Raw genomic sequence first — 23,950 nt, 5'->3', positions numbered from 1 at the left:
ATTGGCTCCCTTCATGTAATCATACTAGTAGCTCTGTGATGAGGACATGAATTCCAAATTCTCATCAGAAACCGACAATCCTCAGCATGTGCGCTTCAACTTTGCTTCAACTTACTTAACCGATCTTGTCCAGTCAGATGATTCCATTTATGGCCTATCAAGTGATTCATACACAAAATGAGCTGAGCTGGTTTGGGGACAGATGACCTTTGAGAGGTTTCCTTCCCGTGCACAAGTACTCATTTTTACACCTGTCTGTCACAGCTTTCTCTGCAGTAGCCACTGGATGACAGGTCCTGTGTACATATACAGTGCTAATAATGACTGACAATTGTTATTTTCCTGTTTTTCTCCCAGGGTGACCAAGGAGACACTGGGCCAAGGGTAAGTCATGTCTTCTGTCTTCATCTGAGAAGCTTAAATGAGATGTTTTTGGCTGTTACAGGCACATTTTGGCACATCCTTAAACTGTGTTTTGTTCTCCAGCAGATCGTTACAATTTAAAAATGACTTTCCATTTAAACCTTTGTTCTAGCTTTAGTTTTCCTTTTTTTTAAATTGTGATTTTGTCTCTGTCAGTTTCCTTTTTACCCCTCTGAGCTCCAAGCAGTTTCTGGGCATTTCTTCCAAAGTAGTCTGGCACATAAACTCCTTAAAGAATTTCCTTTTTTGATGTTTAGTTTAGATTAGTGAGCATTAATGGTTATTTTAGGAGAATTTCATTGCCTTTAGAAAGAGCCAGGCTTTCTTTCAGTTTCATTTACACTACAAAGCATAAGTACAGACATTAAATTGATATTGATCCTCTCATGTTACTTGCATCAAGGAATCCAATCCAAGTATTTTTAGTGGCAGAACAAGTATTCAGATCCTTTCCTTCAGCGAAACTGCCAATACAGCAACGTAAAATACTCTATTACAACTTTAAGTCATGCATAAGAAGTTCTACTTTAGTAAAACTCCATAAACATGAGCAGCATGTTACTGTTGTAGCTGCTGCAGGTGGAGCCAGTTTGATCTGAGGGGTCGTGAGATGATTAATCGGAGGAGAAAGAAGAAAAAAACAAACTTATATTCCACAAATCTGTTTCCAGTTTCAGGGCTTTTTCTCTAATCTTGGATTTTTTTTGGTGAGATATTTGATCACTTGAACATTTATTGAAATGAAACCATGTGAGATGTTTTAAGAGGGGGAAAAAAAATCACTATTTGGTGGAGCTGTTAAGAACTCATAGGCATCCGACATGTGACGCAGACTGCACACTGAGTTTTGTACGATGTCAAAAGCCACAGTGTTTGGAAACCACTGGTTTAACCTTTAATTGGTGTTTTGTATTTTCTAAGCTTCTTATATCATCTATTGTGTAAAATCTCCATCTTAAAAGAAACTAGAGCTGTCAGATAAATGTAGTGGAGGACAAGGAAGAATAATATTTCATTTATAAATGGTTAGAAGTGGAAACTGGAAACACCCATAGACACACAAATAAAATCCCATTTCTATTTTACATCTATGGGCAACAAACGTAACAGTATACATGAATTTAAACCAGTGACTGCAGGAGGAGGACATCACAAATGGAAGAAAATGGCTTGAAACCCAGACCAGAGAGAGAAACAGACCATCACAAACTAGAAATCAAAGTCAAGAAGAAATTTTCATTCTTGGGAGTGTTTATGATATCTGAAAACAACATTTCACTTCCCTCTTATCACACTGGGGGGAAATAATGTGGACAAACAGGGAGAAAACACTGTAATCACAATCACGGTTATGGTTTGTCAACGTAACCTTCAGCACACGAACAAAGTTTTTCGATAATCCACAAGAAAAGTGTGTTTACCCTGTGCGGCTTCCCTGGCAACTGCACCGACAACACAGTCTCGCTTCTGTGATGAGGTTCGAGTTTGCCCACATCTCCAGAGGCAGAGATGAGAAATGATGTTATTGAAGAGCAATGGAAATACTGAAACCTCCCCATCAAAACTCAACAGTGGGGGCAGCACGCCAAAGCTGCCATCGAGTCTCACCCAAACTATGTGTGTTTTTTTTTTTGTTGTTTTTTTTTTTATTTGCATTACATGGAAACGTCTCTGCATCTGGTCCATGCTGTCTTTTCATGTGATATCATTCCACCCTCCATGAGATCTATGTAATTATCTCCCAGTTCACTCAGTGTGGTTTTTAAAATAAGCCCCCTGTGCTTCACATGGTAAATGGTTTAGATTCTTGAGAAGAGTCATGAATCCTGCGTGGGTTTTTTTTCTGGTTTTATTATGTTTGGAACAGAATATCAGGCCAGGTCACTTCTTCACATAAAAGTGGGGATGAACCACTGAAGTAAAACATCCAAACCTCTGTTATTTTTATGCTTTTATGTCAGTAGGTTTTATCCGTTTCCATCTAGCATCGTGTTATTTAAGCATTTTGGGCATGCCAACATGTGAAATACACTTTTTGCAATGTTGTTTTACTTAATAATTAGCTGTTTAATTAGGAAAATATAGTTATCTAATCACTTAGGTTATTTAAATAAAGACAATCTTAAACTCTAAGCATACACGCAACACTGCAAAGACATTTGAAATCGGATCTTAATGATTGCAGCTTTGATGATTATTCACATTGGGGCTTTATTTATAATGTTATTGTAGTTCTATGCCTTTAAAAAGCTGTTGCTCCAAAGTATGCAGAGAAAACATATTGTTCATTTGTTTTTGTGGATTTTCCTTTGGTATAAGTGTATATTCATTTTCAAATATATTTCTCACCTAATCAGGTAAATTGGCCAACAGAAACTTTTTAACTTGTAGTTGATGTAGGCCAGAACAACTTGACACCACTGGTTTTACACCGAGGGACGCACGACGTTGGATTTTTGCCAATATCAGAAATGTTATTTCCAACTTGTATTTTTCCGACGCCAGCACCGATACTTGCGCATATTTTTTCCACCTAATTGCTAAGAACATCGAGTCGCTTGTGGAGGCAAATAAACATGTTATTATGCCTCCTCCTGTAGCGAACCACCGGATATAAATACAAACCTTTATACGGCACATTCTGTTTAAAGAACGACATCAGCTTTCATGTAAAACAAACCATATTTATTTTTATGAGACATTTTCAACCTTGACAGAAACTCTTTGTCTGTCACTGTTCATGTTGGGCCAATAATGATCCAGATATCATCATGTAGCCCTTATTCATAGCTATTGGTTTCACAGAGCGAACATTCTATAGAGTTCTCCAATAACCAGCTCAGTTATCAATCATAACTTCTCCTCACTTATTTGCTGTCCACATAACCACTATAAATATCTAATTTCTCTATTGGCAGTAATCTGTCTCTTGAGTTCCAAAACTCCGAGTGTTGGCCACTTCAGCTTTCAGAATAGTCACACAGAAGATATTTATAGAAATTCCAAACGTTTCCCTCAATACACTTAAAATCTTTTTGTAGCCACTTGCTGCTTGTCTGTATTATCATCAACATGCTCTAACAAACAGGCAACACATGACATGGTGTGGAATAATAATTATAGACTGGCCTTGTTGTCATGCAGCTTCTAAGAGTTGGAGCCCGACGATATCGGCATAACAGAGTGTGTAAGACCATTGGAATGAAACTGAGTGGCTATTGTTTTATAGCAAAGCACAAATGGAGTGTAAATTTGACAGGGCTGCCCAGTGGAACAATATTTATGATGCGGTTCAGAAACATAACGGGAATTCCTGATTCCTATCTGTGCGTATAAGCAATTTGAATTCACTGCCTATCCGTTCAGATTTTGAGGTAATAGTTTGTGCAAGAATTAAATCTTTTTGGCATTCTGCATTACAAAGTTCTTCCAAATGGTAAATATTGCACTTGGCTGAGGCTTCTGCTGCTTTGATGTCCTTGGATAAGTCTGCAGCCCCTAAAAACCTCAGAGTATCGCTTAGAGACCCGGGCTTGGTACAAAACAAACCCTACAACTCCTAAAGCTACTGTAGTTGTGAATGAGGTTTTGGCGCCCCCAGGATGCTTTTTCAAAAAAAAGGTTAAATAGGTTAACAAGTGAAAAACTGTTGCTTTCTCAGTGCTTAAAGAATGATTTTTTTTTTTGAGCAGCTTTGAATCAAAGCACTTCAGGTCCACCGAGGCTGATAAAAGGTGGTGCATTGAGAGAGTGAAGGCTCAGTTATCACCTTTCACTCATTTCAGCATTGTACACAGCGTCACCTCTGAACTCTACGAGAGGATAAGAGGATACAAACAGGAGGCAGCCATGAATCTTTGTCAAGCTGTGCCTTCCTGTCAATCCATCATTTTCGGTGTCATTGTCAGGCTCAATCTGGTCCATTATAAACACAGGATAAAAACAAAATCAGATGTTAGAGAACCACCAAAATCACGTGACGAAAGGTTGTGTGCTGTGTTGTGTCTTTCTACCAAGCAGCTTTTACTGAAAGAGATAAAGCTGGTGGCCATTTTTCCAAATCTCCGCACTGCTATACCGAGGACACTCACTGCATGTTTAGGTTCGTCTGCCGGCTGTATTGAAAAGACAAACCATGATGGGGGTTTCATCCCACGCCAAATCCTCCCTTTACCTCCCGCACAGCAAACAAGCCATGGTGAGACAGGGCTCCGAGGCTGAATGCCTGTTTGCCTTCGTATTGGCCTGAGCGTCCAATGAGATTGAGGTAAAAGGGAAGCCCACTGTGGAACAGCCTAGTCTCCTATGAGATGTTTAAGGAGCACATGTGTATGTGGTCTTCATGGTGGGAACGGTGTGAATGAGTGAATGTGACAGTGGGTAGAGAGGGTGTACAGGCAAAGAGAGGATGAGGAGGGGTCTGCGGTGTCAGAAAAACCTCAGCTATCCAGCTCTCACCGCAGCCTGTTAGCAGAAACCTCTCTAGCAGCTCTCCTTCTTTCTCCCCCACTACCGTCCCCCTGCTGTTCTTCCTCCCCCCTCGTCCCCTCTTAGATCTCCTCTCCATCCCGTCTCTCCATCCTTCCCTCCCGTCCATGTGTTTTTGCGGGAACTCAACCAGAGAAGCAGCACAGCGCTCCAAGCTCTGCGGCGGCAGAAAAACTCTGCTCTTTCAGCTTGACAGACAATCAACACATTTATTGTCTGTTGACTGGAAAGAATCGAGCCACCTCTGTTTGGTTTGGTCGCCAGTGGAAGGATGGGAAGACATTAAATGGAACACATACACAGCTGAATATGTGTTTGAATGGAAGGCTGAGATATTGTTTTTGAAAGGGCAAAGGGGACAGTTAGTGGTCCACACTTGTAGGTTTTATGTCTCACTATTTGCAGATGATGCATTTTTATATGCATCGGGTGTGCAGAATCCAGGTAGCTGTTTAAATCCTTTGCAGTTTTCACTATATTGCTCACCTTTCCCTTTGTCACCCCTCTCCTCAGGGTCCTCCTAACTACAACACATATGCAGGTCTGCACAGTAATCAGATCCTCACTGTCAAGGTTTGTTCCTCCCAGAGAATTGGTCCTCGGTCCTTCCAGCAGCCACCGCTCTGTCCGGCAGCTGATCTTTCACTATCCCTGCAGAAAGATGAGCGAATGAGCATTTTTCTTTCGACTTCCAGCTCCAGATGCTGCTGACCTTTCATCTGTTTTTTCCTACAGCAGTTGTTTTTCTCCTCTCTGAACTCTCATTTAACAACAGATTTCTGATTTCCTCTCTCGCTTACCTCTTTCTCATCTCTCTCTCCCCTCCATGCCCTCTCCTCTTTTTTCCTTTACACCCTTTCCTTGTATCCTTTGCTACTTTTTTGTCACCGATGCACCTCTTGCATCTTAGATGGTTTTCCCCCGATATGACCATGGCTTTCTCTCTGGAGAGCAGTCCAGCAGCTTTCAGAGACGCTTTCTGAAGGTAGACCACAACTAAAAGGCATGTGTGCTCTTTTAACACTTTAACCATTTACCCTTTCTTACTCATGTTCTCCCCTTTTTTTCCCACTTTTTCACCCCTTTCAGTCACGTTACATAAAATTGATCTCCTGTTTGATGATGTTTTTTTTTTTAATCATTTTCTGGTTGTGCTGTTTTGGTTAATTTTAAGAGCATGACTGATGAAGGGAAATTGCTTTGAAGAAATTAAAAAGCTCTAAAAAAAACAGGAGAACATTTCGGATGATGAACCGCATATTTTAGAAAGGCTCAAGAAACGTGTGCTTCTCGTTAACCTAATTTCTTATTGTCAAGGAGAATAGAAAAGCTTTGTTTGTTGGTGACAGTTTATTCAAACCTGTGGTTAATAGAGACATAATGATAGTCAGTGCAAGGAAACAAGCTTTCACTCTGCTGTGAGGCCTTGGTAACTTTCATGAAAGGGCTTGCTGTACCACGCTGCTTGCCTCAACAAAGCAAACCATAATGCACCACATGTCTGCAGTGTCACCATGTGACTGTAGAGACAAAACCAGGACCTAAGTGGTTTCTGTTTGGCATAAATATGAGCGTCTCAGACTTCACAAAGACAAAATATATATCCCAATTAGATATAAATCAAAGAATTAAATGATTTTAATGTAGAAAACAGAAAACAAACAGATCATTTAACAGATGAGGTTATTTTCAATTAATTTCTCATGTGTGAGAGTGCATTTGTCAGCATGACTTTGTGACTGTCTAACAGCTTGTATTGGCCAATTGCAGTCTCCCTGCGTGGTCACTGTCAAGTCCCATCTATCATAAGAAAAGGGACTCGTACTGTGGCAAATTAAACTAACAAGCTGCATGCTGATGACAGAAAACTTAACAAAGATTTGTGGATTTCTGTGGAAGTATCAAACGTATTCAAAGCTGCTTTTAATCAATGTGTTTGTGAAATCAGTGACACGTAGCGAGAAGCCCACAGATAATCATCCCCCGACTCTGCAGTTTCACATTTGTTTTACAGAAGTTTGTAGTGGCTTGCAGTTCACTGTTTTAGCCTTTGGAGATTTGTTGTTTTAAAACAGTGTTGCTGATCTCACTGGCGTAATTTCAGGCAATTGTTTCAGCAAAATGGAAAAAAAAACAGTATTGAAGACATTTACAACTACCGAGTTAACATAGTGGAGAATTTAGCAGCTCAAGAAACAAATGTTTTTCTTATTAGTTAGAGGTGACCAGAGTGGAGCTAAAATAAGTGGAAGTTTTTACATTTTACATTCAACGGATGGGTTGAAACACGACTCCAAGTTAAAGCAGAATGAATGAAATGCATGAACAAATGGTTGTTAGAATGTTCAACATATAACCTGTACAGGATGTTTTCTTGTTTGTGCTGCAACCAACTGACCAAACATATCAGTTAATGCAAGTTTAAGGAGTAATATTTTAGATATTTGTTACAGATGTTTAGGCCTGGTGATAATTCTGATTCATTTAAGAAGTTCAGGCAACCGACCAGATTTATTCCCAGTTATTGCAAAACCAAAAGTTTTTGACCTGTTTTGATTTTTCATGGTTTAAAGTTTTGTTTGTTGTTGTTTTGTTTCCTTGTGTTTATTACCCTCATTCTTCTTCTTTCTTCTTTTTTTTTTTTTCTTCATTAGGGTGATCAGGGCCAGGCTGGACCTGCTGGTCCTCCCGGTCCTCCAGGCCCCCCTGGTCCCCGTGGCCCCCCTGGGAACACCGGCAAGGACGGACCTCGTGGACCAGCTGGAGAGCCCGTAAGAGCATTTCTTCACTTTGCAAAGTTCCAAATGTACACCGATTGCACAAACCGTACACCAGTACACTGCTTTTAGTTGCTGTTATTGTCCTCCTCCGTCGCTCTCGCCCTCAAACTAAGGTTACACCACAAAGAACACAGTCACTCAAAACACCTCAGTCAGCAGGGCCTTTGTTACTCCAACTGTAAACTCAACCGCAAGAGTGTGACAGATTGCAAACTGTGTTTCTGCGTATCCTACATACAAATGTGCATTTATACACATGTATTAAGGGGGTCAAGGTCTACACAGCTAATTGCAGTGAACCCGTATTCTCATTCTTCCGGGTTTGCCAGGGAGCTGTGGCTTACCTAAAAAAAGTCCCAGAATAGCAACTCTACTCCTGGCTTCATCTGTTTCGTGTAAGTTAGCGGCCACAAAGTTCCCCCAACACGCCCCCCATTCTCCCACCCTCCCACCACAACTGTGTCGCTGTGCGCGCTGAAACAGATATGGCACTGCGGCGAGTTCATGGGCAGTTTGCCGGTCTCACCGAACAATAGCGTGCTCCTCGCCTGAGGCAGTTTTTGTTTCTCAAAATTAACTTTCTGCTTCCCAGAGTTTCACTTCATATGCAGTGGCAGCTTAAAACTGCGGTTATTGAATTGAAGAGAGAGCAGCAGGCTATGAAGGTAATTTTTGTTTATCTAAGTGAGGCAATAAACGCTCTGTTACCCTCAACTGGCACGGGACAGCAAGGGATTCAAGTGAAAAATGTTGGCTTCATTGTGAGCGACTTGAGAACTGAGAACTGAACCAACAACAGAAGAAAGCCAGCACAGCTCAGAAAAATGACAGAAAACAGACGGGCTGAGAAACGAGGGGCCTGTCTTGTAACCTAGTCAATTGCAAATGTCCTCCTCAAGTTGATTAAAGATGTTGCAAAACCCCAAAACAGCAAAACAAAGCAGAGTGGCGCAGGGAGCCGCTCCATGTTGTGGGCAGATGTCTGAGTAGGCTGAGCAGGAGAAAGTAAGTGAGTCCGCCTGCAAGGTTGTTGTCCTCCAACCTTTATTGTTTATGATGCAGACAGAAGTGAATGAACGACTTTCTGTGTGGTGCGTGGATACATTAAACTGCTTTGGTGGACGTGTGGGTAAATAATATAACGAATATCAAACGTCTAGGTGGAGGAAGTTATTTCAAGTAAATTTAGTGTCGTTTATAATTGGAAATGTATCTGACATCTGAACTGCTCTTCATCCATCCCCCTTTCCTGCACTCGGGATAAAAGAAGTGCTAAAAATTATTTGCAACGGTAATTTGTTTCCCGCTGCCGTGGAGGGAAAGATCAAAAGATGAGTAGGAGGTAAGAGGGGTGAGAAAAGAGGTTAAAAGGCTGCTGGAGGATGGAAATAAAAAAGGACCACATAGCAGAAGAGGGGATCGGGATGACAGTTTGTATGTGCAGACGGAGTGCAAGAGGAAGAAGGCCAGCTGGGAAACATCTAAGTAGCTTCTGCACGTTATTGTAAAATATGAGGACGGAGCAGAAAGTTAACAACCTCCAATTTATATCAAGCATTTATTACAGTGCACTGAGTGATCGAGTAAACACAACTACTTGATAGTGTGTGTGGGAAAGCAATAGAGAGAAATGAAGGGCTCTTGCACAAGATCCCACTAAGCCGACTTTGCCACGGATGACTTCATAGCAGATGTTTCGCTGCTCCGCGCACACGTCCACCTGGTCCTCACAGACGGCCACGATAGGTCTGTTTACCTAAATTAGCCAAATCACTGATGGACAGATGCCAGAAAAGCGAGCTTGAAATACTCCTGAGTGTTTTTGCCCGATGGAGCAGTGGCTTATCGTCCATTTTCAGAGCTTCACATCCATCTCCTGCCAGTTGCTAAAAGAAGAAAAAGAAAAAAAGTTTCTTTATGGTGCATGGGTGACAAATTAAAGGAAAGATAAACACAACGCATCTCAATGAACTGCTATGAGCTGTCATGGATTCTCTAAGTCTCAGAAACTCTTTTGGGCCCTGGCACCAAACATATGGCTTCACTTGTGTTTTGATAATGGTGGTGAACATCCACATGTTGCTCCAAATCACTCAGAGCTTTCCAGCTGATTGAAATCTGCTGACTGGAAAGCCCAAAACATATAATTCACCTATTTTTTATTCTCATCAAAGTATACAGTTGTACCTTGCATTGGAGCATTGGAGCATCTGTGTTTTTCTTTACTTAGTTGTTCATGATTTTCCTTTAATTCATCATCTGTCCATAAGTCGTCCAGCTTAGAGCTATCACTTGAAGAAACCAAAGTCCATAACCTGCGTTGTTTTCCCTGTTGAACAGCGCCATCTAGTGGCCAAAATGCTTTAAGTCTTTGTTTCCCCAAAGTTGAACCAATAACCAAGCCTCTCCTTTGTCCTCCTCAGGGTTTTCCAGGTCGTGATGGCATTGAGGTGAGTGTAGTTCATACCCATGAGGTGTTTACAGCTCATGAAGCGTGTTTTTTGTTCATTAAGTATTATTAAAAGGCTGTGGTGATGATTTGCCGAATAATTACAGTAACCAAATGTATTTCTGCCTCAGGGGACACAAGGATTGCCTGGGAAGCCGGTAAGATTGTTAATAAATTCCTGATCTTGACTCAGCTTACATCTTTCTTACCATCAAAGCCTCATCCAATTTACTGACTGTTTTGAACCGTCAGGGAGAAGACGGTGAGCCGGGCTATCCTGGGCCACAGGGTCCTCCAGGGACAAAGGTACAGCTGAGCTCTATTCGCCAACTGTCTTGTCACTGATGCTGTTGATTTTAAATAAACTTCCTTTCATCCGTTGGACTTGAATGTTTATACTTTTTTGAACAGGGTGAGCCAGGTACAGGAGAAAAGGGAGAGAGAGGCTTGGATGGACTCCCAGGAAGCAAGGTAAGAAACAAATCTGAAAATAATCTCTTGAACATCATATTTTTATTCACTGCAGGCTCATAGTTTTAATGCAAAATGAAGTCCTGCATCACTGTGGAAACAACAGCACCAGGACTAGAAGTAGAGAGAAGTTTGTGCAGCATAAGAAAATGTCATAGATTAAAATAATAGGGGAAAAAACCAAAAGTGGAATTTTATGGTATTTTATTTCTGCAAAAATTGATAAAACCTGAAATCAACATGTGCATCTTGTTAGTTAGTTAGTTAGTTAGTTAGTTAGTTAGTTAGTTAGTTAGTTAGTTAGTTAGTTAGTTAGTTAGTTAGTTAGTTAGTTAGTTAGTTTTACATTTTTTCAAGTGCTCACAGATGTTACAAATACTGGGGGGAAAGTAGCCTATCATTATATAGATATTTTACTACTTACAACTGGAATCTGTGATTTTATGAAACTTTCCAATTTTAAGCTTAGATTTGGTTACGTTTTCCAATCCAACAGTATTTCACAAATAAGATGCCTGGGGGCCATTGGATAGTTCAAAATCCAATGATTGTCTCTGTTTTTACAATTTCTAGCTCTAACAAATGGTCTAATTTTCGAAAATTTGTAAAGACAGCATGAGTTTTAAACCCACCAGCAGGTTTAGGGGTTCACAGGGTTAAACAATGATCATCAATAGTTAGTGTTTTTCTCAGTTAAAAAAATGTTTGAGTTATATAAGCTCTTAAAATTCTATTATCTAGAATGATTTTACCATAACATGGTATTCATGCATCACACAGGGTGACAAAGGAGAAGTAGGAGAGCAAGGACCACAGGGACACATGGTATGTTTACTACCTAAAGGGTTAGCCCTCTAATCATTCTGTCATCACACTGAATTATGATTATCTTTGGTTATTTATGTGTCTCTCATTTATTCAACATGTCTCTGCCTCAGGGTTATCCTGGTGAGAAAGGCGTCGCAGGCTCCTCAGACATCGTTGACTTCAACGGCAAGCTTCTAGATGCTTTCCAGGTGAGCGGTATTAAAGTGTCAGTGAGACCAGATTTACAGTTGCATCATATATTCCGTAAGGCATTTATCACTGAGCTGCACGTTAGGGATCAGGCAAACCTTAAACAAGCCCAGAAAAGGCAGTGTGACAAGTCTGGATCACTACATCCTGAAACCTCAAAACTGAACATGTCGCCATTTCTCCCCGACAGGCGATCAACACCATCAGTGTTTCGGTAATCTGCTGTTGTTGCTGCATGGTTTTGGCAGTGTGATCAGTAACTAACGCCAAGACACAAACTTGCATAAGCACATGCCTTGTGTGTATCCACTGCATAGCCCACCTGCTTCGACCATTGGATCCGTGTGTTTTTGTTGATGCCCTCTACCCAGAGCTTGAGGCTTCACACGTATTGGATGTCATTCTAGAGGCCACATCTAATGGCTATGACTGAATGTCCCTGGTTTAGCAGTCGACCACGCTCTCTTGTATTCATTTGGGATAAATCACCCCGGCAAATATGATACAGCTGTGCTGTTCTATCAGATAACATGTAGCTTAAAGAGAAATGCTTAATCATGCACTAAAATCAACAGCCTTTGTTACATTGTTCTGAGTGTGTTTTCACGCTATGTATCTATGACAGATATGTGGCTCAAACTTGCTTTAGAGCAGCATGGTGTGTTTTGACTTTGTATTTTTATTGTCCAACACAATTCAGTTGATGCACAACGGAAATGCATGGGAATGAATTGAAGGAGCTCCATATTGTCACCACAGTCTCAAATCCCTCTCTTCATACACAAGACGCTTTGATCCTGCCATGTATCGTGGTACATGCTACTGACAGATGGCTATCTCTGCAGTAGAGTGTGCATTTTATTAAAAACCACTGTGAAGCAGGTCCCCTTAGACCCGACCTGAAATGGGCTCCTGCATGCGGCTTTGTAGGGAGCAGCGTGAGACTAAGGAGTCGCTGAAAACATGAACCTGAGATCTTATCTAAGACTTCTTGCCAAGGTGGATCAGTTGGCACAAAATCACACGCAGGGTCTCTGTGAGAGTTTTGACTCCACATAAACTCCATGGAGCAGGGAATGCTCACCGGCCACCCAACTTGTTTGTTGATCCACTCACTTGTTTGTGTGAAAAGCAGCATTTTATGTTTCATCTGTGGCGAAATGCTAGGTGATGACGAATGTGCTATGCTGAAAGTGGTTGTTTGTCACTATCATTCATTTTATTGCTTTTCGTATAATTATTTGCATGAGTAGCCCTCACTTTGGATGGAACATCTCAGATCAAATAGATGCTTGTAAACATCTATTGGTTTCCATGGCTTTAATGGAGAACAAACCAAAAGTTAAGGAATTGAAAAAGAAATTATACACCTCTGGGAGGCAACATGGTTATCCTTTTTATTACTTCAAGATGGCCGAATCCTTCAGAGGGAGAAGTAACAAGTGTAACATTGTGAATGTACAGATTTAGGAGCGTGATTTAGGGGAGCTGCCATTCATAGACACATAGCAGACTGCATGGGATGAATATGGCACGCATGTGCACGCTGTTCTTCATCCATCGTTAGTGTTACATAAAGTCACATGGTTGTTTTGTTTCTCCTCCTTTCGTGCATCATGCATGAAAACAATCAACAACGTGGAAAATGATGCCAGACTATTGTGTAGCACAAACCACATTCAGCACAGTTTTATAATCTCTGGAAGATGAAATTGCTTCAAGTTTGTTTGTGATCAGCCAACAGAGTCATCAGCGTTGTTTACTGTCAGTCCCGCATTGTGAAACGCATTGTTTTGTGTTGACCCCGGTTCAGGTCTTTGTGAGAAGTTCCCAGGTTTTGCCTCATTGTGATAAACAGTCAGTGTAAACATCATGTACACTGTGTCTATGTGACTGTCTTAAAATGACAGATCTCATTAAAGCAGCTACAGTATCACTGCTTTTAGATTTACTATGAATCACATGACTGCCTCTTCCTTCGCTCCATGGAGTGTTAGTGTTGTTTATCTGACTTTGCTGTTTGAATTCACTCTTTTAACTCTCATCACCATAAGAAGCAGCTGTTGCGAACACAAAAAGCTCTAAAACCCGCTGTTGTTACCTGCCCGCCTGCAAATAGAACATAAAGTTAGCAACTACCTATAATCAACCATACCAGATTGATGTTTTCAGGAGTCTGTGGGCAGTCAACAACAACAGGCTCACAGTATGTCAGTGCTGCACTATAGGGCCAGAAAATCAAGTTTAAAGATGGGTAAATTATAATTTCTTGTAAGATAAGACAGGTTACAAAGTTTATCTGGATATCTACCAATTTCTGTTTGTCTGCGTGTTTTTTTTCCAGGGCCCACCTGGACCACCAGGACCCCCAGGCCCTCCAGGTGAAAAGGTAAGGCATTCGTCTGTCTAACCTACCAATGCAGAGTAATGCCATTGAAAAGAAGAGTCGTTTGATGAAAACCAAAAGATGCTTTTGTGCAAAAATAGCGCCATTCATACTTGCCGAGGTAGTGACTCTTTTTTCCTCCCTGTGCCTAACTAGGGGGAGCTCGGTTTGCCTGGACCAGCAGGAGTCGATGGAGATAAGGTACAGTCAGAAATAGAAACAGAAACTAGACTTTGAATGGATTAAATGTTTCCATTGTGTAGTCTTTTGTAAAGGAAAGATGTGTTGTGTGTCACTGCTCCACATTGTGCTCAGTGTGACATTTTGTCTTCTTTCTTCACCTCCAGGGACCAAAAGGCGACATGGGCGAGATGGGGCATCCAGGAGAGAGGGGAGAAAAGGGGGAGATGGGCCTCTCTGGACCTGCTGTGAGTAGTGGCTTGTTTCTCTGATGTTACAGTGACAAGTTCAAAAACAGATGAAAGTGAAATATTTGCAAATAAGAAGTGTTCTGAAGAGGGCAATGTTGTACAGACTTACCTGAAACTACCTCAAAAATGTCAGTCAGCCTCTATGTTTTATAAAATGTCATCTGGGGCAATGTATGGCAACAGTGAGAGTCTTAGACTTGTTTGGCAGCGGGATCTGAATGTGGACATAGATAAGGACTCATGGCATACAATAATTTCCTCTATGGGATGGTTCACAAGAGAGGCACGAGGAAAGCTCACCCACGATAAGATTATTCACTGGTTTTATTTTACTAAAATGGGCATCCTTCAGAATAATATGTGTTGGAAATGTAACAGCTATGAAGGCACATGTATTCATGTCATGTAGGCTTGTCCTGTGGTTCAACCATTATGGAAGAAAATAATTAAAACATATGAAGAATGGTCGGGTATACTGAGTCAGCTCAGCTCTGTCTTTTGGGAGACAGATCCTGTCTACCCAATATGACTAAAAGCATAAGTGCTTTAGTCCTAACAGGCTTTGTTCTTGGTGCTAGAGTAATTCTTCGCAAGTGGAAAAATCCAGATCCTCCCGTCTTTAAAGAATGGATTAACTCCATGACAGATATTACCTCATATGAGCTTTTAGTTGCCAAACTGCAGAATCGTACAGAATCATATTTGCAAGTCTTGGAAGTATTTAGATCTTATTTAAGGAGTTAGACATATTTTGTTATATTTCAGTTTTAATTTTATACATTGTATACCTGGATTTTGGTTTTAATTTATATTTGTGGTCGTTTTGCTGTCATGTTTAGTCTGTGCTGTTCTGCTTTTGTTTTTTTGTTTTTTTGTCTGTTTTGTTTTTTTAATTATTATTGACAAAAAAAATCAATAAAAAGTTTAATAACAAAACAAAAAAACAGCTGAAAGTTAATCCTGCTCTTTGTGTGTCAGGGTATGGATGGACACAAAGGGGAAAAGGGCGACTGCCGACTGGATGACAACCTGGTGAGTGTAGTGCACACACGAACTCATGAGCTCAAGTTAATTACAGATCAGTGCAGCCTCGTGTAGTGAAGATGTTGTGCATATTTTAGCCTATTTGTTTTACTGCTGTAGATTGTAAATACTGTTTTTATTCTTCAGACAGCCATTAGTTTTAGCCCATCAAGTTGAAAGAGTTTACTAATTGATTGTCATTATTCAAATTAATTGAAATACGTCAAATTATAATCAAAGATCTGAAACTCTTCAGAAACGGTGATATAAATTATGCATGATTTGACTTGCAAAACCGCTGGTATCGTCTTTGGTCATGACTTAAATGATGTGTTTACTGTCCTTGTTTGACTCTTTCAATGATTAAAAAGGTTCAGATGATTTCCCAGCCGGGTCCGCCGGGCCCACCTGGCCCACCAGGAGTACCCGGGTCCCCTGGATCAATGGTGAGTACTTCTATCACTGTCTCAAACCAGACAGAAACTAGTCCATCAAGTTAGTTTGCATCTGTAGTTGTCACACACTCACAGCACACAATGTGTTTCAGGGTCTGCATGGAATGCCTGGTCCAAAGGTAAGACTTTGACGCCGTGCATGTGGTGCTCAGTGTTTCTGTGGGGCTCGTGTCCCCCGACAAATTCTGATTAAATACCAATCTGTCCCCCGCAATACATAGTAGAAAATATGTTCAACATGTCCTCCTTCTGACATGTCAGCTGTTCCACAGATTCAATGTTGTTACGGTGCAGTAGTTTACGTTCAAGTTTAAGCACAACATTATACATGTCAGTGCTTTAAATGTGGTATGAAACTGGAGTTATGGAAGTGAACTTTATAGCAGCGTAAATAAACCTGGGTCCCCCCTCATGTCTGATGGAGGATTACACCCATGTTTGTCATATTGCAGGGTGAGCCAGGAGACTGGATGAAGGGCGAGAAGGGAGAAGCTGGCTCTCCTGGACTCAGAGTAAGTGACAACTGGGCTGGTATTAATATTAATGGTAGCAGTACTAGTAGTGGTAGTAGTCATTGTCATTATTATTATTGTTATTAGTAGTAATCGTGGGGATGGTGGTAATAGCAGTGGTAGTAGTAGTTGTAACAGAGGTGTTAATATTATTAGTAGTGTTAATTTTCATCATTACTACTAGTAGTAGTAACAATAGTATCATTGTCAGTATTATTGTGATATGATTATGTGGTAGTAATGACGGTATACTTCCTCTGCAGGGATTGGACGGCCATAACGGCCCACCTGGGTCTCCAGGGTTAGTGGGTCTTCCAGGTGCCAAAGGAGAAAAAGTAAGAAGACGATAACCTCCATAGATGTGTTTATTGAGTTTCTGATTTCATAGCACTGGTTTAAAAATTAAAATTAAACTAAAATAGTATATGTGAATGTGTTCATAGGGCAGACCAGGGGAGCCTGGACTAGATGTGAGTTTCTTACTGAGAATTTGACCATTTTAAATTTAACAGTCATTGAAGCTGTGTCCAGTGATAGGCTGCCTTACTGACCTGCTGTGTTTCTGTTTCAAGGGTTTCCCAGGTCTGATGGGAGAAAAAGGTGACCGAGGGGAACGAGGAGAGAAGGTTAGTACAGAGAAAGACATTTATTGAGTAGAATGACAAATGTGTTCTATGTTTCATTACATGTGCAGAATAAACACGTATTAAGTAGCAACTCTAACACTTTATTTGACTTGCACTGGACATGTAGTGTTTTTAATCACATGAATGGTTTTGAATGGCCTCAGTACAGCAACACCAGTGCTATAATTAATAATAATTCTGCCACTTTTAATGTTTAAATAGGCTGTATTTGCAATTATTAAATCCGTGTGCATAACTTGTATCTTCTTCATGTCCAGGGCGACAGGGGAACCGTAGGGAAGAGAGGTCTGAAGGGCCAGAAGGGAGAACAAGGTCCTCCAGGCCTGGACCAGCCCTGTCCTGTGGTACGTCACCTGTAATGCAGCACATTTGAACTGATTTACTTTCCTCTAACCTTTTGGTTTAAAGACATGGAGTACTTCTGTGTTCTCTGTTTCACATCAATGCTTTTTCTGTCATTTTCGCTGCTTTTCTCTGAGTTTCCTCCTCAATGCTGTCAATGTGTAACTGATTCTTGCTGGCAGGGTTGTGATGAGACTAAAGGTCTGTCTGTGAAGACAGGGTCTTCTTCTCAAACTCCTCCTCCTTCCGGCCCTGAGGCCCCCTGTCCTGTGGTACAGTATCTTTGCTTCCTTCCTTCATTTCTCTCTCATCACTATTCATGTGTCCAGTGCTGCTGTTATCTCTTCAAACACTTTATCTAATTTCTCTGTCTTCTTCATTTCTTTGCAACTCTGGTATGTGTGTGTTGTCACTCAACAACAAATATGTTCAAAAGGTCCCGTTCAGTATTCACTGTAAATAGGAGAATTCACAGCTAATGAACAATAAGTGTCCTGGCATTAGTGTATCTGTATGATCAAGCCAAAAATAGCAGACATTTTAATCAGAATTTATGAAAGAGATGGAAGATACCAGGTTATAACAGTCAAAGAAAAGAAAAGAAAAGAAAAAAGTGAGCTGGAGATGTTTTGGAAATCACAAATATAAACATATACATATATATTATACACTGCTGCTTGGTGCCAACTGGAACCAAAATGTATCTTTGCAGTGATGCCATAGAAGAACCATGTTTAGTTCCATAAAGAACCTTTCACCAAGAGGTTCATTAAAAGCCCCCAAAGGTGCATCAAAAATGGTTCCTACTGAACCTCATATCACAAGATGCCATCTTGGGATTTGGGAAACCATGACAGGCATTTCTCACAGCTTTCTGATGTTTTGTAGGCCAAATAATTATCTGAATTTAAGATTCAAGAGTTTTTATTCATACAGTATGTGCAGTGACATGCGAAGAGACTCTTCTGAAGGCTGTGCAGTAACAGTATGACAATATAAAAAGAACAATTCTTTTAAACAAAACAAAAAGAAAATTTTAACAAATGAGAAAATAATCTGCAGACTGATTGACAATGAAAACAATCAATAGTTGCAGCTATAATTTTACACTATTACCTGATAACAAACCAAAAACACCAATAAAACTTGTGTAAAACCATCCCTTAAATAAAGAGGTGGCACTGAAAGAAAAACCAGAGAAGCTGCTGAAGAACCATTATTGCTATCTATCTTCTCATCTAACGCTTTCCTAGAGAGCAGATGAGAGCAAACTGTTTCAAAAATAATCCTTTAAAATATTAGAATTAACTAAGAACTTAGACATATGGGATGTGCTTGAGGACCGAGGACTGTGACTAAACCATAACCCGACTGCAGATCAGAGAAAAAAATACATTAAAATGTAAAACCAGAACTTTTGAACAGGTTTCTACTCATGTGCTCAACAAAACACCATTTTTTTACGGGTTGATGTTAGAACCTGCAGAACTGTAAGATGCCGCCTGTAAGCTTTCCAGGCTTGTTAACTCTTCACTGTGGTTCTGCAGGGACAGGACGGGCTCCCAGTACCAGGCTGCTGGCACAAGGTGAGTGTCAACAGGCCAGACATATTTTCACTATAAAAAGCATTTTGTTTACTAATGAAATGATCAGAGAATGATTTTTAAGACAGCAGAGGGTGCAGTCAGGGAATACTAACAGAATGAAAGCATACGCTGAGACTATGATTCAATTAAATTCATATTTATTGACTCTGATTTGACACAGGGGCATTTTGTAAGTATATTACAGTGTGTGGTTGAGCTTGTAATTGCAAAGCATGGATATCTGAAATCAGTAGTTTTTTGCTAGTTTTTGTAAAATAGTAATACTAATCAGTTCTTACTATTCTTCTTTTGCAGTGATGACTAACCAGCAGCATGGAATCTGTACATATTGATATGGTATATATTGCAGCTGAATACTACGCCACCAGCCCAATCCCTTTTTTTCCTTTTTTTTTTTTTTTATAAAATCTTATTATATAATATATTGAGAATTTGAGGACATTTTTTGACTTCTATGAAAACTTTTTTTTTTTTTTTTATTAACTTGAGATCCAGTGTTATTTTTGATCGCAGCCGTGCTTTTGAAGAGACATAAAGTGGTGAACTGGCGGTGGGACTCTTAGTTTGGAGGACAGTCCGGGTGCCAGTTGCGGAGTAGAAGAGTGCCTTACTAACAAAGTCTGACTCGCTGCCTGATTGTAATCATGAACAAAGTATGGGAATGACTGTGTGCACCCATCCAGTCCCACAGACGGATGGATGGATGTTTCAGACGAATGGACATATTTCCTTGGCAGATGGAGGAGTGTGTTTGTCAGTACTCTCTTGTCCTCTCTCTCTCTCTCTGTTTTCTCAAAGGAGGAAATGGCGAGGCAGAAGCTCAAACGCAAGCGTCTCTCTCAGCCCTGAACGGGCGCAGGGCCTGGTGGAGAAAGGACACATAGACAAGGCAGAAAGCATGAGGGGCAGTTTGGCTTTTTTTTTTTGGGAAGCAGAGCTAGCCATGCGATGCCTCTGTGTCAAACTGAACACTCAGATCCTCCGTTGTGGAAACTCCCCAGGAGGGGGCGACAGAGATCACTGCATTTCCACATTCATCTCTGAAGGGAAGACTGAACCTGTTGCTCATGATGTTGCGAAAAAGCTCGATAACCGGTTGAAGTTATTTGGGAGTCACTGGCACATAAGGAAGGATTTACTGTGCAGATGCATTAAACGTGTTGTGGTGATCTCTTGAATGAGTCTTTTGTGAAAGGTTTTCGCTAATTAATGCATGATTCTAATAATAACAAGACACAGTGTTGTTTATCATCCGACTTGTGGTCCCTCATTGAAACCTCGAACAACTCATACGTTACTTTTTATTTGCAATATGCAGTCTTTCCATATGAACAAGTCACTCGGAAATGTCAGTAAGTCCACCTTTTTAATGGCTTGCATTTGTGACATCGGCGACTTGTGTGTAGTTTTTCTATTGTTTTGGTATATTCTTACCTATTTTTCACCAGTTACATTTTGCATTCCTGTGCATTGCCATGTTTGTGGAAAAAAATAGATGGTGAAACTTCAAGGCCAGATTTGAAGCTTACAGCATTGACAGTATTCATGATGAATCGGTGTTTTAGTTGCCAATAACTGATGCATTTTGACTGATCGTTTAGTTTTAATCACAGAAGAAGGCATGTTTTAATTACTGCTGCCAGATTCTCTGGACAACGGTAGGAGTTCTTGCTGCTGACTTAAATGTGTGTTGTTTGTTTGATATTTTTTTGAATCAATATTAGTCATGGACTGAAGGACTAACGTACTTAAGTATAAAATTTGAATCAAATATATACACAACAGCTGTTTCCTTGGGGTAACTGCTCCCTTTTTATTCAGCAAATACACCTTAGCACAGTGTTTCATATCTGTCCATTGTGCATTTCGTGTGCGTGCTTTCTTTCAGTTCTTGCAAAACAGTCGCACTTCTTGCTATCAGATGACTTTTATTGGTGTGTTGTGATCTTTGTATTATATATTGTTTCTCAGATGGAATAATTTCTTGGTGCTTAAAAATGTTTATGTGCGCGTTTAACCCTCCTATTATCTTATATAACATGACCCCATTCAGTGTTAAACGTCTCTAAATAAGTGACTGACTTAATTTTTTCAGTTTTATTTAAAGGACTGTTTACACATAAAATTGGGTAACAAATTTAATTCTGATCATTTTCTGGTGGTTTAAATTGCTGGGGTCAAATTGACCCCGAGGATAAATGATGTCAGTAGATTTGAAGGTAATAGGAGGGTTAAAGCTCTATTCGACGTGCAAATGCAAAAACACACACTTGCAAAAATGCATACTTTTTAAAGAATCCTAAAACGTAAGGAAAGGCGAATTGTACTAGCTAGTGCTGATTTATCATTACCAGTTTTCAAATACTTGGATACATGTATGCAGGCTTGAGATTGCATAGGATCATGATGGACAGACAGACATTTACATGGATGGGAAATGATGTTGAAGTTTCTTGTATACTCCACATTGATGTTAGTTGCACTTTTTTTGATACAGTATAAATATTATTCAGTAATTATCTTTTTGTAAGGCAGAATACATATTTGGGTTAACCGCTAGACATTTACAATGTTTTTTCAACATGTTATCAACATTGGTTGATCAACACATAGGCTGCTGAGCATTTCTGATTCCAACAAACACTGTAATATTTGCAAATTTCAAACAAAATCTGGTCATTACATTTGTAATATGGAGTTCCTCATGGTTAGAAATATCCACTAGATGACCTGTAAACTGGCTCACGTTGTGTTGCAGTAGCCATGATGCAGGCCACATATCTCTGCAGTGGTAGAGCTCCTTGTTTAAGTCTCAACATGTGACATTTCTGCGATGATCCTTTCACATTGTACCTGCAAAGTTGCATTACTCCCATCATGTAAGACAATTTCTCTATCAGTGGGATATTTATGATGTGAAGAAGGGTTTTGAATGGTCAATGCATCATATGTTTAACCTATACAGTACCACTCATTTATGAAATAACAGGTATTCTATAAATGTTATGTCTAAAACAAAAGAAATGTAAACGAATTGCATATCATTAAACCGAAATTTTATTTGCCAATCGATGTATGTTGAGTGAGAAATCATGCGGAAAGCAGAAAGGTTTGACTCCAAACTACACATTTATAAGCATTATTCAGTGGAAGCTGATGGTTATCTGTCACTTAACATTATCATATGTGTTTATTTCTTTTGCAGATTCTATCAGTTTTTTTTGGGGGGGGGGGTTGTATTTTATTACTTAATGGAGGGAGTACATGGCACAATGTCTGAATACAGTTTGATGTTTTTAGCAAATCTTATACCACAGTGTTAGCTTGACTTTGTGAGAATGGTTTTTTGGTTGTGTATTTGGTTGTAAAAGATTTAAGCTATTTTTGTAATTACTTGTTTGTAATTTGTGTAACATGAAATCTGGTCAACTTAACATGTAGACAGAAATAAACTCTCTAGTTAATTGGTTTCTTGTCATTAAATCATAACCATGTACAATAGTTTTGTTTCATTCTTTTAACATTAACATCAAGTCAGTCTGTAGTGACTCTGAGATGTTCGACCAGGCCTTCTCCACACTGTAGAAAGACATACGCTTGTAACTATTTGTAAAGCATCTGAAGACAAATCAAATTTATCTTACTTTTTTTCTAATAAATTACATTTATCCAGAAAATCTGATTCTATAAATTGAAAATATGCTTTACATAAAGAAGCAAAAATTAAAAATCAAATACATCTCACTGGAGGGAATCTCAGCACATGTGGAAAAATGACATGGATCATTCAAGACGAGGATTCAACAGTCATAGCAGCTCTTTGAGGCTGTATTTAAGCTAAATTCTTAAATACAGCCTCCATGTTACTACCATGTGATGCTCAGCACAAATTTGATTTTAAACCAACAATATCAACCTCATGGCTTAAGATGTGTAGTCTGGGCACCACAGATATCTGTCTTGAATTAGAAGCCAATCTGTCCCACAGACATTTGAAAATTTCACCAAAAATGATAAATGTCAACCTGCAGCCATCACCAAAGTCAGCAGGCTTCATCCTCTGGAGACACTGAATGTTTGCACAAAATTCAATCCAGTTGTCGCTGTCAAGTTTCATTTTAGATCAAAAGGCGGATCGAGCGACTGACAGAGAGACGTTACCTTCCACAGCTGCCCACGAGACTAAACGCTGCATTCAGGAACACAGCCTTCAACATGCTGCAGACATTAGACAAAAGAGATGCCTGTAATTGAATCTGATGGATTCTGCTGGATGTGCTGATCAGTATCACCTCCAGGTTGTCTCTGACCTCTGACCTCCAAATCAAAAGAGCATTTGCTAACTGACAAACTAAACCAGTGAGGATTAAAATGCTGCTCTTGACCCAATATGACCAGATATCTGTGTGTTACTGATTAGACCAATAAAGAGTGCTCTTATTTTTTAACAAACAAATGCATCAACATTTTCCAAAATCGTTCGCACATGTCCTCCATTGTTGCAGTTTAGTATGAGCTCATCCTTTGTGAGACTGAACAACAGGTTTCACAATTATTTGCAGCTGATCCTTGTGGCAGGAACAAAAAAACCCTGGACCACCAGCATTCAACTTGAACATAAACTGTTTACAGCAACTCAAAAGTTCATGTTTTGAATTTTAAATAATTGCTGGTTTTTAACGAATGACCTAACATTTGTAGTCTTTTATTTGTGAATATTAAATCGGTGCCACAATTACATTTGGAAACGTTTAAATAGCTTAAATGAATTGCTATCATGAGTATCATTTATTACATTACATTCACAGTTGTGACTAAGCAGTTTTATACTGTGTTTAATTTATTGCTGTAACAATTGTACTGTTGTATTTATACCTTGTGGCTTCAGTTAACACTGAAGAGACTGTGTTAACAGTTTT

The 23,950-nt window shown here is 39.8% G+C and overlaps 1 protein-coding gene across 4 annotated transcripts in view; it reads left to right on the top strand.

The window, feature by feature from the left end:
* The window catches only part of col23a1b (collagen type XXIII alpha 1 chain b), a 135,867-nt gene extending 113,335 nt beyond the window's left edge, over positions 1-22,532 (top strand). For 2 of the 4 annotated variants that reach the window (XM_008277706.1, XM_008277704.1), the window contains 25 exons: positions 358-384; positions 5,822-5,896; positions 7,566-7,682; positions 10,115-10,141; positions 10,272-10,298; positions 10,393-10,446; positions 10,552-10,611; positions 11,392-11,436; positions 11,550-11,627; positions 11,819-11,842; positions 13,973-14,017; positions 14,171-14,215; positions 14,362-14,442; positions 15,424-15,477; positions 15,840-15,914; positions 16,016-16,042; positions 16,376-16,435; positions 16,699-16,770; positions 16,879-16,905; positions 17,008-17,061; positions 17,340-17,426; positions 17,607-17,696; positions 18,972-19,010; positions 19,192-19,200; positions 19,830-22,532. In XM_008277706.1, the coding sequence (XP_008275928.1) occupies positions 358-384; positions 5,822-5,896; positions 7,566-7,682; positions 10,115-10,141; positions 10,272-10,298; positions 10,393-10,446; positions 10,552-10,611; positions 11,392-11,436; positions 11,550-11,627; positions 11,819-11,842; positions 13,973-14,017; positions 14,171-14,215; positions 14,362-14,442; positions 15,424-15,477; positions 15,840-15,914; positions 16,016-16,042; positions 16,376-16,435; positions 16,699-16,770; positions 16,879-16,905; positions 17,008-17,061; positions 17,340-17,426; positions 17,607-17,696; positions 18,972-19,010; positions 19,192-19,200; positions 19,830-19,880 (1,350 nt within the window). In that variant the 3' untranslated portion in view covers positions 19,881-22,532. The remainder of the gene's footprint in view (positions 1-357; positions 385-5,821; positions 5,897-7,565; positions 7,683-10,114; positions 10,142-10,271; positions 10,299-10,392; positions 10,447-10,551; positions 10,612-11,391; positions 11,437-11,549; positions 11,628-11,818; positions 11,843-13,972; positions 14,018-14,170; positions 14,216-14,361; positions 14,443-15,423; positions 15,478-15,839; positions 15,915-16,015; positions 16,043-16,375; positions 16,436-16,698; positions 16,771-16,878; positions 16,906-17,007; positions 17,062-17,339; positions 17,427-17,606; positions 17,697-18,971; positions 19,011-19,191; positions 19,201-19,829) is intronic. The other 2 variants (XM_008277705.1, XM_008277707.1) reach the window with 2 other exon arrangements.
* Positions 22,533-23,950: the final 1,418 nt, after the last annotated feature.

The sequence above is a fragment of the Stegastes partitus genome, unplaced genomic scaffold (genome assembly GCF_000690725.1).
Source record: "Stegastes partitus isolate 25-593 unplaced genomic scaffold, Stegastes_partitus-1.0.2 Scaffold106, whole genome shotgun sequence".
Classification (NCBI taxonomy): domain Eukaryota; kingdom Metazoa; phylum Chordata; class Actinopteri; family Pomacentridae; genus Stegastes; species Stegastes partitus.
The sequence above is the reverse complement of the archived record's forward strand: the minus strand, read 5'-3'. Positions and strand labels throughout refer to the sequence as shown.